Source organism: Trichomycterus rosablanca, chromosome 5 (assembly GCF_030014385.1).
Source record: "Trichomycterus rosablanca isolate fTriRos1 chromosome 5, fTriRos1.hap1, whole genome shotgun sequence".
Taxonomy (NCBI): Eukaryota; Metazoa; Chordata; class Actinopteri; order Siluriformes; family Trichomycteridae; genus Trichomycterus; species Trichomycterus rosablanca.
In genome coordinates, this window is record NC_085992.1 from 17475215 (window position 1) to 17493759 (window position 18545).

The window sequence follows — 18545 nt, forward strand, 5'->3', positions numbered from 1 at the left end:
TATATGTTTAACAACTGAATAGCTCTGCAGTGCTGTAGGAAAAAAATTGCCTGCATCCAAGCTATTGCTTAATGTTCTTTTATTTTTACAAAATAAAAGTAAACAAGCTTAGTGCAGCATTGTAGTAGTAACACTAGAACACTCAAAATGAAAAGGTTCTTTTTGAGGAAAATCAGCATCTCTGCCGTGTTAGCGTACAGCCGGTTCCTCTTCTCATCATATAATAATAAACTCGCTGTATTCGGCCGAGTGTTTATTTTTTAGGTGCCGTATCAAATTGGTTGTAATTGTTGATTGTTTGGTTAAAAGATATCTGGTTTGTTTCTTATGAGCCACCGTACTTGTATGCGTGTTGTAACTGTAACAAACTTTTCTGCGGTTGTATTGTGACAAAGGTTTGATGGACGTTTCTAAGCGAAGTGAGTGTGTTTTGACCGTTTGGGGCTTCCATAGTGCATGGAATAGCGTGCTTGGCTAACGCGATGACTAGCTGTCTGCTATTCGGTACCGTAACAGAAGAAGTTAATAAAGTGTTATGCTCCCGACAATTTGTGAATATATCATGTATTTATTTCTTTATTAAGCGAGTGCATCACTACGACGCTCGGTTACATAACTAAGCCAATCAGAGTGCTTGATACTGAGATGTCGTTCAGTCTTGTAACACGTAAACTCGTAAAAGCTGTATGTTATGGTCCTGAAGTTTTCATACCTGGATTAAAAGTTATTGTTTTGTAAACCGGAGTGATCCTCGACTCACACACCATATAAACAGTAAAATTCTACAGTAATGAACGCAGCTCTGCTTCTACCGCCTCGTGAAACGCTCGCATTGCAGACATTACACCGCTGTTGGACTTGTTTCACTTTCCAATTTAAAGTATTTCCACACAGCGGACATGCTGACGTAAAACAAAGGATACCAATCAGTTAAAAAATGCCTTGATCGGCCCCGATTCTGATCTCTGAGATCGGATCGGGACATCACTAATAGTAGAATATATAGTGTTTTATCATATAGTTGTAATTGTCATAATGCTGTTTAATAGTAATTGCATTTTATAGTTAATATTATATATATATATATATTGGGGATGCATCAATACCATTTTTTCCCAACCGAGTACGAGTACAAGTATAAGTACATGTATTTTTGTACTTGCCGATACCAATACCAATTGGATCAGATATCTGACATGTTAGAACAGGGGTTTTCAACCTGGGGGAGTACGTGTCTGGGGGGGCGCCAGTGCCTGACCGGGGGGGCGTGGCATTACGAGATTTTTTTTACTTCTAAAACTAAAGCAATTCATTTTTCACCCACGGGAGACATATTTCATTAGTCTAACTGACCACGCACTCAAGCACATTTAATGTTAGTCTGAAAAAAACCTTCAAAACAGAGCTATCAGCGAAGATAAACCAGTGACAAAAGCTGTTATAGGACATGTTTGTGTCTTTAAGAGAAACGCTCTGTTCACAGTATCGATATAAGTGATTCAGGAGTCAATTCATTTTAAGCGCAGCGTAAGTTTATTTTCTCAGTCATCTCTCCATTTTTACTGTTATAATGAATGTTGCGGTTGTAAATAAACACCAACTACTACAGAACATTCTGTGTGACTCGCTTACCTTACAAAGCTCAGGCTTAATTATACTGCTTATTACCACAGAGCGGGAGCCGACTCAGAGTCGTTCTGTCTGTGGAGCTAAACGTTTTCTCTCAGTCAGAGCAGATTATTCTGAACTAACCAACTTAGTAATCGATGAACTTTTGTCTATGCTTGACTCTGTGAAGTAAAAACCGCTTATGATTTACCAAAGTGAACCACGAACGAAGGGGAGGGGGGCATGGGCGCAAGTTCGCGGTTGGCACACGCGCGCTCACACTTAGCGATCGAGAGCAGAGTTTTGATCGCCGAGCGAACGCCGGGTTGCTCCCGAGCCGGCAAATCTAGCGCCGACCAGCCGCCGAGCGAAAATCAGGGCAAAAATCGTGTAGTGTGAACTAGGCGTAACGCAGCAATAGACACGGTATCGGATGTTTAGTATCGGAGCCTTGTTTGCGAGTACGAGTTAATGAGCGCGGTATCGGGCAAATACCCGATACCAGTATCGGTACTCATGCATCTCTACTATATATTTATTTTATTTATTTATTATTTTTTTTATTCTACCCTTTTTTTTTTTACTCTATTTACTGTACTTACACTGTACACTGAACACTCAAATTTCAATAAAGGAATCTTATCTTATAAAATAGGGGGTAATTGTGGCTAAAAGCTTTCTATTTTCTACTCTACATGTCAACCTATGATTGAAATATATATAACAGGTTAAGGTTTAAAAGCACAGTCAAGAGTCAAACTCAACAGACCCAGTTAATGCTGTTCAAAAGAAGAAAAGCTGGATGTAAAGTCACCCTGTCGCTTCTACATTGGCATAATGTCATGACCAGATGAAAGTTACAGTGGCAGAAGAACTCTAGCGTGCCAAGGCTCTGTAGCATTCCACAGATGGTCGGTGGCTTCACGTGTTGGAGAAAGCATGTGCTAGACTGTGGCCTCCTCAGCCAAAAAGTGTCATACCACAGGCAAAGGTCACTCATGTGAAGAGAAAATTAAGCAATGCCAAAAAACGATGATAAGTAAATAAATTACAGTCATGCATCTTTACTAGCATGTTGCCTTTATTTATTGTGTTTAGTAGACAGAAAAGCTGTTAGCTGACAAGAACTTATGGTTGTGACCCAGTCCACATCCTGTTTGTTGATGAAAGCACATCTAGAGTCTAGTCTATGTGAATGCAGCATACAGCTTAAAAAAAAAAAAAAACATCAATTGCCGATGATAAGTTAACGTTAGGGTTGGGCGGTATTGCCGATTTTCATACCGTCATACCGTCTTCAGGAAATACCGCGGTATACGGTATTACCGTGGGGGGGGGGGGGTCGTGGACAAACTTTACAGTGTACACACGAGTGTAATTACATGAATGAATGAATTACTTGAATGTTTTATTATAAAAAGATTTAACAATCTGAACATCAAACATTGCTTATCTTGTCTGATCTATAATAAATACGCATAAGTATAAATGCATGTGTATCAATTACACTTTAACACAAACATTAACACAACATTTTGGCATTGTAATCTCTCTCTGCCCACACAATACAGAATAATAGCAGGCTACACACTTAAACATATTTCAAAAGTTAACTGCTTAGTTTCTAGTTACAGATATTTCTTAACAGTGTATGAACATGTACGATTAGTTATGCCTGTAATCCAGAATTAAGTTCTATACCGTAACAAAAAATATGAATGTAAATGTTCATGCTGCGATGACGGTGATGTAAAGTAATGTTAAAATAATTTAAAGTCCAAACATTTGAGTGGTTAACGAGAACGCTACTTTACATGTCACACAAGCTCAGTGCAAAACACGAGAGCGGAAACGGTACAAATCCGATCTCTTCCCTACACACTCGCTCCCTACGCCCTATAGTGCGCTTAACATTCTTAAAGGGCCAGACTATATATTTTATAATTCACATTACACGACAAGTGAGACGTTCTTTTTTTCTTAATATAGCGCTTTTATTTAGGAAAAAATAGTTCTTACATAGGCAGGAAAATCTATGGCAGACAAGAGTCAGAACAGCGGATTGGGCGTAACGTTATTATTACTGTTTGCTCCTTTTTCTCAACACTTGTGTTCGATTTACACTGAAGATATATTTAGTAAATAAGTACATGTCCGCGCATGCACGCGCTTGTGTTCATTTCCGGTTGAACTGATAAAAAATGTTGATTTTGAAAAATTAAAAGACGAGCCGTTTTTCAGTTTCTGCTTGTTAGCTGACAGCTAACGCTAGCCAGTGTGGCTCTTCACTCGTCTCTCTGTGTTATCACACAGTGAGACACAGCCAATCAGCGAGCTCCAACCGCCTAACACTCCCACCCCTCCCACCCCTCCCTTACTGTGGATGCACGCATGTCCTAAAGTCTCAGTTTTCAAGGTAAACCTGAAGCAGAAATTTGTAATAATAATACCGTCATACCGCCCAAACCTAGTTAACGTGTTTTTTTTTTTTTTTTTTTCCACCTGTGCGGCCTACTGGGGGTAGGAGGTAATACCCTTTGGTGGAGCATCTAGCCAGGAGTCCGAGGACAAAAGCTGCGTCCGAAATGGCAATACTTCCATACTGAACAGTACGCAAGTGTCCGAATACGTAATATTCATTAAACAGTATGTAAAAAGTACCCGGATGACTGTCTGCATGGGCAGCCATTTATGAGTATGCAAACACAGCACACTGCGGTCCAACAATCTATCCCATAATTCAACTAGAGCTGATGAATGACGGAAAGTGGAGTCGACTGTTTACAAGTGCAATTTTAAATGTTATAATTAAGTACAACCCTGAGTAACATTATGAGTAGCTTTGTGGAGAACGACAGAATTAATTTTGTATGATTTTAAAATTGTTATAACTGTGGCGATGTGACGTCATGCATCACGTGACGTTGGTAAGATAGCGGACATAGCACGTCCCAGGTTGTGTGTATACTGCACACTTGGGTACTGAAAGAGCGTACTGCTTTACCGTGCACACTACCTCCAATTTAGTATACTGTTTAAGTATGGGGCGGCACGGTGGCTAAGTGGGTAGCACTGTCGCCTCACAGCAAGAAGTTCCTGGGATCGATCCCCAGGTGGGGCGGTCCGGGTCCTTACTGTGTGGAGTTTGCATGTTCTCCCAGTGTCCGCGTGGGTTTCCTCCGAGTGCTCCGGTTTCCTCCCACAGTCCAAAGACATGCAAGTGAGGTGAATTGGAGACTCTGAATTAGTAATTGAGTAATACTGTGTGCCTTGCGCCCATTGAAAACCTGGGATAGGCTCCAGCATCCCCCCCAACGACCCTAATTGGATAAGTGGGTAAGAAAATGAAACACAGATACATGTTGTATTTTAGAGTGGATTTGATGTTTATTTCACACAGATGGATGTTCATGTTGTGGAACTTTAATGATGTTCCTATTCTTAATGGTCTGGTACCTAAGGATACTCAATTGTTGCAGTTCTGCAGGTGGAATTTTTGCCCATTCTTGCCTAATACGAGACTTAAGCTGCTTAACAAACCAAGGTCGCCATTGTATGATTTTGCTCATCATCATGCACCCGATTTATTCTGTAGAAGACAGCTCTGGACTGCAGGAAGGCCACTCAAACACATGGACTGTGTGTTTACAAAGCCAGACATTTGTGTTGCATGACGAATGTCTGTGTCAGGCGTCATCGAAAAAGGTGTTGCCCTGATAGAGAAGTATCTTTATGTGCACCTCTGGGTCTACGGTACATTCACACACATGCACGTCAGCCATGCCAAGGGCATCGATTTACCCCGATACGATGACAAGATGTTGGCTTCTGCACCTTTGCTGATAACAGTCAGGATGACCCTTTTTTGCCTTTGGCAGAGCAGTGGTCCCCAACCACCGGTCATCAAAGAATTAATAATTAGAGATCGCTACAAAAAGCAATTAAATTTCACTCTTCGGGTGTTATTGTCTTATTACTACTAGGTGGGAGCAACGTCTCGTTGCAGTGAAAAAAGCTCAGGATTTACACTGATTTTCTATTCTATAGTTATTCTATTTTAAATCCTCCCTTCCCTGCCGGTCCGTGAAATTATATCTTATATGCAACTGGTCTGTGTTGCAAAAAAGGTTGGGGACTGCTGGCATAGAGAACCAAGCCATTTTTCAAACACAAGCTGAGAACATGGACTCATCTGACTACAGCACATGTTTCTACAGCTGTGTTAAGTGATAATTATTCAAAGTACTTCCAAGCCCATGTAGCTATATCACAGCAACATGGCGGTTTCTTAGAGCGCATTTACATGAGATGTGGTAAAACCGCTTTTGTGCCGGCTGAGCCATTGCTTCCTATGGAGTGTGGCGATTCTGCTTGGCTTGCTGTGCTGCTGACCTTTTCAAATGGACTCCAATGAGAATTGTTTGATATTACAGTGGTATCTTGTAACTCTACGTGCCCTAAACACAAAATATTTTAAACTCGACGCCCTTCGTTGAGAAATTTGTACCCTTAAACTCAACGTGTTCAGCTTTTTTTATTTTTTATTTACGTCATTTCATATTAACAATGAACAGCCGCTTTGTTCAGCACTTGGCTTGAGCGGTGCAGTAAGACTGCATCAAAGTGCTCATGAGACAAATCTGCATTTGTGTGGTATAACAGTCAGATTCACTCTGAATGCTCCACATGTATGTGTTTAGCTGGATTTTCCTCCTGTTTCACTTTTAAACTTGTGTTATAGCTCGGGGTTCTGAGAAATTGTGAGAATCAGATTTTTTCGAGAGAGTCTAAAATGCTTATTGTACAAAAAAAAAGAAAAAAAAAAAAAAGCTTAACGTGACAATGTATCAAAAGAACGACACAGGAACACTAAACCTCTCGTAATTATTACTCTTAATTATTCACTAATTCCACTTAAGAGTTCTCCCACTAAGTTCTTTCCCTCGCTCGTTTTAGAACAATAAGTCACATTAAGCTTTGTGCACCGGCACACTTCATAGGAAACAACAGCACAGCCAGTGCAAAAGCTATTCTGCTGCTTCTCATGTGAATGCGCCTTTACGGAATACGGCATTCCAAAATCAAGCATCTCCACAATTAAGAAGCATAAGGAAACAATAAAGAAGTATTTTTTTATTAACTGTTTTTTCTATTGTATTTCAGTTTCAAAAGTGTTCCCCGGGACCATGGAACGCATTAACAGGTTTTCCATACATCCTTGAAACTCAACACCTTTTAAACTCAACGCCACTCCCAGAACCAATTGACGTTGAGTTTTAAGGTACCACTGTACGTGGTAAAATGACTTAGGCAGTACAAACAATGCTTAACATGAACAAAGCTTAACGTGACTTACAACAACTACTGAGGAATTTCATTACTGGAGAGGACTTCCAAGTTCCTAAACATTAGTCGTTCTTTTAGTACATTAAGCCACATTAAAACATTTTCATGACTCTCATGTACCCCTTTTCCACCAAAAAAACCATGGTTCTTGAACCGGTTCTGTTCAGGTTTCTCTGAACTTTGGTGTTCTGTAGAGAACCGACGCGCGTTTCCACCAGTTTTTGAGAACCAAGCCTCCGTCATCAGCAGTGGGGCGTTACTTAATGAAAGTTAAAAGTAGTAACATCATGGCAGAGTGTGTGGATTATGTGCGAGCATTTGTGCTGCTGTTACAGATATTTGTTTTTATGTAAAAAGCATCGATCTAACTATCGGTGATAAGAAGACGTGACTTATGATAAGGAAACAATAAAGAAGTGGCCAGTGATAGCTTGGTGGTTAAGGTACTGGACTAGTAAACAGAAGGTTGCCGGTTCAAGCCCCGCCACCACCAAGTTGCCACTGTTGGGTCCCTGAGCAAGGCCCTTAACCCTCAATTGCTCATCGTGTTCCACTCATTGTGTAAGTCGCTTTGGATAAAAGCGTCTGCTAAATGCTGAAAATGTAAATGTAAATGTGACTTGTTTGTCTCAGTTGTTGTTTTCTATAGTTCATTAACGTGAGAAGCGTTTTGTGCTTCGGTTTCACCACGACTCTCGGCACAAATAGCCGATTTGCTCAGCGCTCAGCTTGAGTGGTGAAACATCATTAAAGTTCCACAACATGAACATCCATCTGTGTGAAATAAACATCAAATCCACTCTAAAATACAACATGTATCTGTGTTTAGCTGGATTTACTTCACGTGTGGTGTTTATGCAGCTCGGGGAGTTGAAAAAGGTTCACGCTTTATTTTTCACGTTAAGCATTTTCCGTTCTGTCCGGGTCACTTTTACCACGTCATATCACACAATTCACCTTTTTAAAGGCGTTTTGAAAATATCAGCGGCAAACTGGTTCAAAATGTAATCAGGTGAAGTTTAAAAGGTAAAAATGCAGCATTAAGCTCCATACGAGACTCCAGCTGACGGCATTGTTGCTGTATGCTATACAACATGACACGCCCACAGATGGACAGGCTCCGTGCCGCATCGGTGGAAAAAGGGGTAATGGAGAAGCTGATTCTCCCAAGCTATAATTTTAAATGCAAAACCACCACACATCGAGGAAAATACAACTAAACATACATAAATGTGGATGCTTTCTAATTGGAGTTGATCATTATTTTACACAAATGCATATTCATGTCATGAAACACTTCGATTGCATTTTACCGCACTGCTCAAGCCAAGCGCTGAGCAAAGTGCAAAATGCTTCTCATGAAAATGTGCCCCTATGCAATGCAAGTTCATGCATACCAGTTGTTTTTGGCCTTGTGCTACACAGAGTACAAGTTCTCAAAAATTCCCTGAATCTTTTCAAAATATTATGTGCAACATACCTAAACTACAGCATGAGGAACCAAAGCACTGTCAAAACAAGTCAGGGACACATTTTAAATGTCCCACTGAGCACTATTAGATTCACTTATTTTTTTAGAAAGAAAAGAATATGAAACAAAGACCTCTGCCTAAGGGGAGGTCATCCACAAAAACAGCAAATGGGTAAGAAGGAAAACAATCTGAAGCAACCAAGAGGCACAAAACTATTAAATAATGTAGAAGCGAACAGCTCAAATGGGAGAACGTGCTTCACCACCTTGGGTTCAGATGATTGACTGGACCACTTTAAAACTTTATTTCTGTTTATTCTACTTGGTAGCTTGTATTATTTTTTTTTTTATTAAAAGTAAAAAGTTTTCACATTTTAATAAAAGCAAGTTGTCATGATGCAGCGAAGCATCCCTATACATTAAAACCACCTCCTTGTTTCTACACTCACTGTCCATTTTATCAGCTCCACTTACCATATAGAAGCACTTTGTAGTTCTACAATTACTGACTGTAGTACATCTGTTTCTCTGCATACTTTGTTAGCCCCCTTTCATGCTGTTCTTGAGTGGTCAGAACCCCCACAGAGTAGGTATTATTTAGGTGATGGATCATTCTCAGCACTGCAGTGACACTGACATGGTGGTGGTGTGTTAGTGTGTGTTGTGCTGCTATGAGTGGATAAGACACAGCAGCGCTGCTGGAGTTTTTAAACACCTCACCGTCACTGCTGGACTGAGAATAGTCCACCAACCAAAAATATCCAGCCAACAGCACCCCGTGGGCAGCATCCTGTGACCACTGATGAAGATCTAGAAGATGACCAACTCAAACAGCAGCAATAGATGAGCGGTCGTCTCTCACTTTACATCTACAAGGTGGACCAACTAGGTAGGAGTGTCTAAGAGTGGACAGTGAGTGGACATGGTATTTAAAAACTCCAGCAGCGCTGCTGTGTCTGATCCACTCATACCAGCACAACACACACTAACACACCACCACCATGTCAGTGTCACTGCAGTGCTGAGAATCATCCACCACCTAAATAATACCTACTCTGTGGTGGTCCTGACCATTGAAGAACAGGGTGAAAGCAGGCTAAAAAGGTATGCAGATAAAATGGACAGTGAGTGTAGAAACAAGGAGGTGGTTTTAATGTCATGGCTGATCAGCGTACATCTACAGCGTCTGATCAGGTTGATTGTTTCCAGGACTTTGTGGGCAAAACACTTGAACTTAAAAGTTAGAAGGGTTGTCCACTGAGTTAATTGATAAATAATTGATTAAATGATAATCAAATGTATTGTTCGGGTAAGAACGTTGATTAAAATGTAATTTAAATTTATTTCCATCAGCTGACGCTTGACTTAAATTGAGGGCTGAGGCCCTTCTCTTTCTCATCAGGGCTAACGTCCCTAACTAATGTCCTAAAATGATATTTGGAAATAATCAATAACATTAACAAATTTTATATAAACAGAATGAAAACCTTGTAAACATGTAAGTAGGGCTGGGCGGTATATCGCGGTATATTCATTGGAATCGAATCAGGGAGCTGTGCTCTTATCTATGGTAAAGATTCATTCATTTTACTTACGCTGTTTCATTACGGTGTCATGTGTAAACAACTCCATGAATCAGTGCATCTATTCCAGAGATTCAGTCGCTGTCCAGGCCTTGATAAACAGCTGTATAAACCAATCAGAGCTTCCGAATTCAGATTTTGGGTGGAATTTCACTTGTTCTCTAATCCAAAGCAACATATGCTAATTTTTTGGATATCTCCGATGTGCGCCATTCAGGTGAGCAGGCAATGAAAAACTCACTCCTCATTGGTTGTACAGCTAGAAGTGACAGTTTAGTTAACAAATTACCAGTTTCAGCTTTTAACCGCGAAAGCCGAGAGAATAAATTATCTGTTTGATGTGTGTGTATGTATATATATATATATATACAGTGTATCACAAAAGTGAGTACACCCCTCACATTTCTGCAAATATTTCATTATATCTTTTCATGGGACAACACTATAGACATGAAACTTGGATATAACTTAGAGTAGTCAGTGTACAGCTTGTTTAGCAGTGTAGATTTACTGTCTTCTGAAAATAACTCAACACACAGCCATTAATGTCTAAATAGCTGGCAACATAAGTGAGTACACCCCACAGTGAACATGTCCAAATTGTGCCCAAAGTTAAATTTGGTGTTTTTGGTACAATTCTCTCATACTGGCCACTGGATATTCAACATGGCACCTCATGGCAAAGAACTCTCTGAGGATGTGAGAAATAGAATTGTTGCTCTCCACAAAGATGGCCTGGGCTATAAGAAGATTGCTAACACCCTGAAACTGAGCTACAGCATGGTGGCCAAGGTCATACAGCGGTTTTCCAGGACAGGTTCCACTCGGAACAGGCTTCGCCAGGGTCGACCAAAGAAGTTGAGTCCACGTGTTCGGCGTCATATCCAGAGGTTGGCTTTAAAAAATAGACACGAGTGCTGCCAGTATTGCTGCAGAGGTTGAAGACGTGGGAGGTCAGTCTGTCAGTGCTCAGACCATACGCCGCACACTGCATCAACTCGGTCTGCATGGTCGTCATCCCAGAAGGAAGCTGACGCACAAGAAAGCCAGCAAACAGTTTGCTGAAGACAAGCAGTCCAAGAACATGGATTACTGGAATGCCCTGTGGTCTGACGAGACCAAGATAAACTTGGCTCAGATGGTGTCCAGCATGTGTGGCGGCGCCCTGGTGAGAAGTACCAAGACAACTGTATCTTGCCTACAGTCAAGCATGGTGGTGGTAGCATCATGGTCTTGGGCTGCATGAGTGTTGCCGGCACTGGGGAGCTGCAGTTCATTGAGGGAAACATGAATTCCAACATGTACTGTGACATTCTGAAACAGAGCATGATCCCCTCCCTTCGAAAACTGGTGATGGACTAAACCCAATTGAGCACCTGTGGCGCATCCTCAAGTGGAAGGTGGAGGAGTTCAAGGTGTCTAACATCCACCAGCTCCGTGATGTCATCATGGAGGAGTGGAAGAGGATTCCAGTAGCAACCTGTGCAGCTCTGGTGAATTCCATGCCCAGGAGGGTTAAGGCAGTGCTGGATAATAATGGTGGTCACACAAAATATTGACACTTTGGGCACAATTTGGACATGTTCACTGTGGGGTGTACTCACTTATGTTGCCAGCCATTTAGACATTAATGGCTGTGTGTTGAGTTATTTTCAGAAGACAGTAAATCTACACTGCCATACAAGCTGTACACTGACTACTTACTCTAAGTTATATCCAAGTTTCATGTCTATAGTGTTGTCCCATGAAAAGATATAATGAAATATTTGCAGAAATGTGAGGGGTGTACTCACTTTTGTGATACACTGTATATATACAGGGGTTGGACAATGAAACTGAAACACCTGGTTTTAGACCACAATAATTTATTAGTATGGTGTAGGGCCTCCTTTTGCGGCCAATACAGCGTCAATTCGTCTTGGAAATGACATATACAAGTCCTGCACAGTGGTCAGAGGGATTTTAAGCCATTCTTCTTGCAGGATAGTGGCCAGGTCACTACGTGATGTTGGTGGAGGAAAACGTTTCCTGACTCGCTTCTCCAAAACACCCCAAAGTGGCTCAATAATATTTAGATCTGGTGACTGTGCAGGCCATGGGAGATGTTCAACTTCACTTTCATGTTCATCAAACCAATCTTTCACCAGTCTTGCTGTGTGTATTGGTGCATTGTCATCCTGATACACGGCACCGCCATTGGATGCACATGGTCCTCCAGAATGGTTCGGGAGTCCTTGGCAGTGACGCGCCCATCTAGCACAAGTATTGGGCCAAGGGAATGCCATGATACGGCAGCCCAAACCATCACTGATCCACCCCCATGCTTCACTCTGGGCATGCAACAGTCTGGGTGGTACGCTTCTTTGGGGCTTCTCCACACCGTAACTCTCCCGGATGTGGGGAAAACAGTAAAGGTGGACTCATCAGAGAACAATACATGTTTCACATTGTCCACAGCCCAAGATTTGCGCTCCTTGCACCATTGAAACCGACGTTTGGCATTGGCACGAGTGACCAAAGGTTTGGCTATAGCAGCCCGGCCGTGTATATTGACCCTGTGGAGCTCCCGACGGACAGTTCTGGTGGAAACAGGAGAGTTGAGGTGCACATTTAATTCTGCCGTGATTTGGGCAGCCGTGGTTTTATGTTTTTTGGATACAATCCGGGTTAGCACCCGAACATCCCTTTCAGACAGCTTCCTCTTGCGTCCACAGTTAATCCTGTTGGATGTGGTTTGTCCTTCTTGGTGGTATGCTGACATTACCCTGGATACCGTGGCTCTTGATACATCACAAAGACTTGCTGTCTTGGTCACAGATGCGCCAGCAAGACGTGCACCAACAATTTGTCCTCTTTTGAACTCTGGTATGTCACCCATAATGTTGTGTGCATTGCAATATTTTGAGCAAAACTGTGCTTTTACCCTGCTAATTGAACCTTCACACTCTGCTCTTACTGGTGCAATGTGCAATTAATGAAGATTGGCCACCAGACTGGTCCAATTTAGCCATGAAACCTCCCACACTAAAATGACAGGTGTTTCAGTTATTTTGTCCAACCCCTGTATATATATATACATATACACACATACTGTACATCCGATCCTGTTGCTTAATGTAAATAACACAATGTAAATAAGGCCATTCAGAAATTAAAACACGCTGATCTACTTAAACTTTTAGCATTTTAAAAAATCATCTACTACTGCCACATCTAAAAACACTGTTTTACGGCATGTCATCCAAAGTGTCTACAATTGGAAGATGTGGATGTCAATCAAACGCGATGGACCAATTAGAATTTACGCAGCGTTTGGTTAAGATTTTCCGTTAAAGTTCTGTCCCGTTTTTAGATATTAAAAACCAAAGCGCGCTCATTAAAAAAACCCTGCTGGACTTTGAAGAGGACATCTGTGGCTAAACGGGAAACGGTGTAGTGTGTTTTATTTCATAACACTAATGGATTAATCGTTGAGGATGTTTGAGATCTCCAAGCCGGGACAAGATAGATACATTTGTTTATTTTTTATTATTTAATTATTTTATTTTTATCGTTTATAATTAATATTTTTTATTATTTATTTTTATCATTTTTTCGCTGCCACTTCAAGGTGTAGACTTAAAAGTTGACAGATCTAGAATTTTATATTGAAATGATAATTTATTTGTTAAATACAGATAAAGTTGAACTTTAAATTTTATTTTAAATGTTTGTACGGTGCTGCTTAACAAGCCAAAAATGCTGCTAAATTTTCTGTGTGTAAAAGTTATAAAAAGTAATAAAAACAGCAGTTTTGCAGAAGTGTGATGCTGTAGGTTCTGTATTTATTCCTTGACAATATATGTTTCACAGTCTGAGCATTGTTATTTAGATAGCTAGTTTAACCATGGTGCATTGAGACAGGTATTATTACTGCTTAGTTGTTTGAGAGGAGAAATGACGGTATCGGATTGGTATCGGTATCGACAGATACTAAATTTGCAGTATCAGTATCGGACATAAAAAAGTGGTATCGAGCCAGCCCGCACCTGTTGCATGCGTAACTGATTCCATCATATATTGTTTCATTTTGTGGGGCCAAGCAAACCTTATAGTACTCAAAACCTTCATTATATACATTGTGAAATGAAAATGTTTTATATTCTATGTACTTTTGACAGACATACAGTGGGGCCAAAAAGTATTTAGTCAGCCACTGATTGTGCAGGTTCTCCTACTTAGAAAGATGAGAGAGGTCTGTAATTTTCATCATAGGTACACTTCAACTATGAGAGACAAAATGAGAAAAAAAAAAATCCAGGAAATCCCATTGTAGGATTTTTAAATAATTTATTTGTAAATTATGGTGGAAAATAAGTATTTGGTCAATAACAAAAGTTCAACTCAATACTTTGTAACATAACCTTTGTTGGCAATGACAGAAGTCAAACGTTTCCTGTAAGTCTTCACCAGGTTTGCACACACTGTAGCTGGTATTTTGACCCATTCCTCCATGCAGATCTCCTCTAGAGCAGTGATGTTTTGGGGCTGTCGCTGGGCAACACGGACTCCACAAATTTTCTATGGGATTGAGGTCTGGAGACTGGCTATAGGCCACTCCAGGACCCTGAAATGCTTATTACGGAGCCACTCCTTCGTTGCCCGAGCGGTGTGTTTGGGATCATTGTCATGCTGGAAGACCCAGCCACGTTCCATCTTCAATGCTCTCACTGATGGAAGGAGGTTTTGGCTTCAAATCTCACGATACATAGCCCCGTTCATGCTTCCCTTAACACGGATCAGTCGTCCTGTCCCCTTTGCAGAAAAACAGCCCCAAAGCATGATGTTTCCACCCCCATGCTTCACAGTAGGTATGGTGTTCTTGGGTTTTTCTTCTTCCTCCAAACACGACGAGTTGAGTTTTTACCAAAAAGTTCCATTTTGGTTTCATCTGACCACATGATATTCTCCCAATCCTCTTCTGGATCATCCATATGCTCTCTGGCAAACATCAGACGGGCATGGACATGTACTGGCTTAAGCAGGGGGACACGCCTGGCACTGCAGGATTTGAGTCCCTCTCGGCGTAGTGTGTTACTCATGGTAGCCTTTGTACTTTGGTCCCAGCTCTCTGCAGGTCATTCATCAGGTCCCTCCGTGTAGTTCTGGGATTTTTGCTCACCGTTCTCATGATCATTTTGACCCCACGGGATGAGATCTTGACCCCAAGGGAGATTATCAATGGTCTTGTATGTCTTCCATTTTCTTACAATTGCTCCCACAGTTGATTTATTCACACCAACCTGCTTGCCTATTGTAGATTCACTCTTCCCAGCCTGGTGCAGGTCTACATTTTTCTTCCTGGTGTCCTTCGACAGCTCTTTGGTCTTGGCCATGGTTGAGTTTGGAGTCTGACTGTTTGAGGCTGTGGACAGGTGTCTTTTATACAGATAACGAGGTCAAACAGGTGCCATTAATACAGGTAACGAGTGGAGGACAGAAGAGCTTCTTAAAGAAGAAGTTACAGGTCTGTGAGAGCCAGAAATCTTGCTTGTTTGTTATTGACCAAATACTTATTTTCCACCATAATGTACAAATAAATTCTTTAAAAATCCTACAATGTGATTTCCTGGATTTTTTTTCTCATTTTGTCTCTCATAGTTGAAGTGTAGCTATGATGAAAATTACAGACCTCTCTCATCTTTCTAAGTAGGAGAACCTGCACAATCAGTGGCTGACTAAATACTTTTTGACCCCACTGTATAAGAAGTCACAGTCATACAAAAAATAAAACATACCATGATATACCATGAAATATGTAGGATCATGCAGCGGATGATTAGATGAGAGTTCACTGTAAATATTTAGACTTGTAATAATTTACAAACCTAAAACATTAGTCAATGTTACAAATTTTACACTTGCCTAAATGTTGTTTAAACGAAAATTACCAGTAACCGTGATCTCAGGGGTATGGCGGCCAGCCACGGCATGACCTTAATATTGCTGCGTTCCACTTAGCTTACAACTAATTTATAACCCCTTCACATTCAAACTATGAAGTAAGGAAATAAAGATAAGCTTGTTTTTAGTTTGGTCGGTCTGAGAACCAGAGGTCTGTGAATACATTTATGATCTATGTAGTAGATAAAACCAACTACTACAACTGTATGTTAAATGTAAAAGTAGAATAATGCTACTTTGTATCATGTTGATATGGCATAATACACATGATTTGGAGCAAACTGTCATGAGTTATTTGTAGGGATGTAACGATTCACCACAATACAGTTAATAACGATACAAAAATTCCACAATTCAAACTGATTTGACACGTAAAATGAATCGATATTCACTTTAAACGGCAGAGGGCACTGGCGCTATACACCTTGCCTTGTTGACGTCACTGGCGCTATATGCCTGGTTGCCAAATTCGGGGGTTTTCAGCCAAATTGGGCTTAATTCAAAATTGTTTTGCACCTCAGAAATAAAAGGGCATTCATTATTTAGATAAATAAAAGAATCACAAATACAGTATTTTATTTTTTTAAGAGCAATAATAAAAGGAAACTGTCATAATTTGTCTTCACTTTAAGCTTAAAAAAAAAAAAACGGTAAAAAAATGAACCCAGTATCGTGAATCGCATCGTGGGTAGAGTGTATCATTACATCCCTAGATATTCGAAAAGGATTCTAGTTAAATGGAGCATTTTTTTTCATTTTCCTGAAGGTTTTTAATATTGGGACCTCTATTTTTCAAGTGTTATATTTTAGTGCTATATGTTTCATACTTCACGTGTCAATGTATATATATTTGCACTTTAGTGTGTTATTCTAGTGTGTTTATTCTATTTTTAGATTCTTCTTATTCTCGGTTTATGTTTAATGTTTAGTGTTGCACCATGGGTCAGAGAGTAACGTAATTTCAATCCTCTGTATGTCCTGTACATATTGCAGTATTGACCATAAAGCAACTTTGACTTTTGACTTGAACCTTTGTGTAGAGGAAAACTGTAAAAGGTCAAAGTTCAATTTAATTTTGAACATCATAGTAAAAACAGATTTTTTCATTCCTTTTTTAAAACATACAATGTGTCAACATTATTGAACTGGCATTTAACTGGAGTGAGAAGGGCCCTGACAGAGATCTGACCTTAAACTTGCTTGGATGATCTGATTCAACACAGTAGCTGCTACTACATAATCACCTCCAATTTCTGATCTTTGACCACTGGTCAAAATAAAGGAGGAAGAATCTTTTAGCTTGGTTAAGCTGTGAATGTATGTAAGGATTTTAAGAGGTAATTCCTTGTGTGTAAATGAAGGAACAGACACAGGGATTGCTTACCCTCCCCCATCCGGATCAGATGGGCTTTTACAGCGTTGCGCAAAAGAACTCCACCTGTGTAACTGACAGCTTGTGATCAATGATGGCCAGTGAACAAATAAACCAGTGGGCTAATCTGCGTGTACAATCATTTAAATATAAACTTCTACGTGATCTGTGCGAGCAGGAGGAACAAAACCAGCCATGAGTGCTTTTGAGTCAACGGTTCTTAGAACCTGTCAACTTGCTATGGTCGGCTGATTGATTTCTGTGGATCCTGGCTTAATCTCATTAGTTCGATTAAATCCTGGATCGTATGAATTATGTGCTTTGTGAATACGACGAGAAAACAGCAGTTTACATGCATAAAAACGCTCAGAAATGTTAAATGAAATGTAGCCAGGCTCCCCACCCCCATCCTGGCCTAACACTATTCAAACAATGGCACAAACTGACAGTAACCAATGTAGCTACTATATTATACGGGTTTGTCGTCTTTCAAACAAAGAGCCGTGTACAAAACACACAAAAGCGATAAAAAAAACAAGCACACTTACCCCCAGAATCCACACGGACACCGTGGAGGTATAACGTTACTGGGCGGTTTGCTTCGTTCGCTTCCTGTGTCCCCCATGGCGAGAATGAAAATCGACTTGCTCCGTCTAAGAAAGACCGGGGATCCGCGTGCGGCCTTTTTGTTGTGAACAAATTCCTCAGCTATCCGTTTTCCAAGAACGCTTTATGTTATATTCCTCGCTTCACAACCAACACACGCGTCTCATACGCCCTTAAAAACACAAAACTGCCTCTATGGTTCTCAAAAAACGAGCGCTAAACCAAAAAATAAATAGTAGCCGCGTACAGTCCGACGGACCGCACCGGGAGCCGAGGCCGATCAGCTGGAGTGTGAGCGCTACCAAGTCTGAAACAGGAGCGCTAAGTTATTAAAGGGAAATTAAAAAATCGAAACCGGTATATTGTTTTAGATTCTACACAAATGTGTATTGTTTGAGATATTATACTAAAAAATATCAAATAGAAGTGCACTGGAACACGGTTTATTTAAGCTTTAATTATAGAACGTTGTGTGCGCTCCCCCTGCAATGAAGTGGACCAGTCCAAGCTCTCCAGCTTGTTTGTAAAGAGATTTGTGATTGAGAAGTACTGTACAACAGCTCAAAGCTCCTCATTCTGAAACTATAGTGAGAAATATTCACAACGATAAAGTTAC

General features: G+C 40.6%; 1 protein-coding gene across 1 annotated transcript in view; it reads right to left on the reverse strand.

The window, feature by feature from the left end:
• zfand3 (zinc finger, AN1-type domain 3) overlaps nucleotides 1–18205 on the reverse strand; it is a 37803-nt gene extending 19598 nt beyond the window's left edge. The window contains exon 1 of the mRNA XM_062994951.1: nucleotides 17872–18205. Within this exon, the coding sequence (XP_062851021.1) occupies nucleotides 17872–17948 (77 nt within the window). The 5' untranslated portion in view covers nucleotides 17949–18205. The remainder of the gene's footprint in view (nucleotides 1–17871) is intronic.
• Nucleotides 18206–18545: the final 340 nt, after the last annotated feature.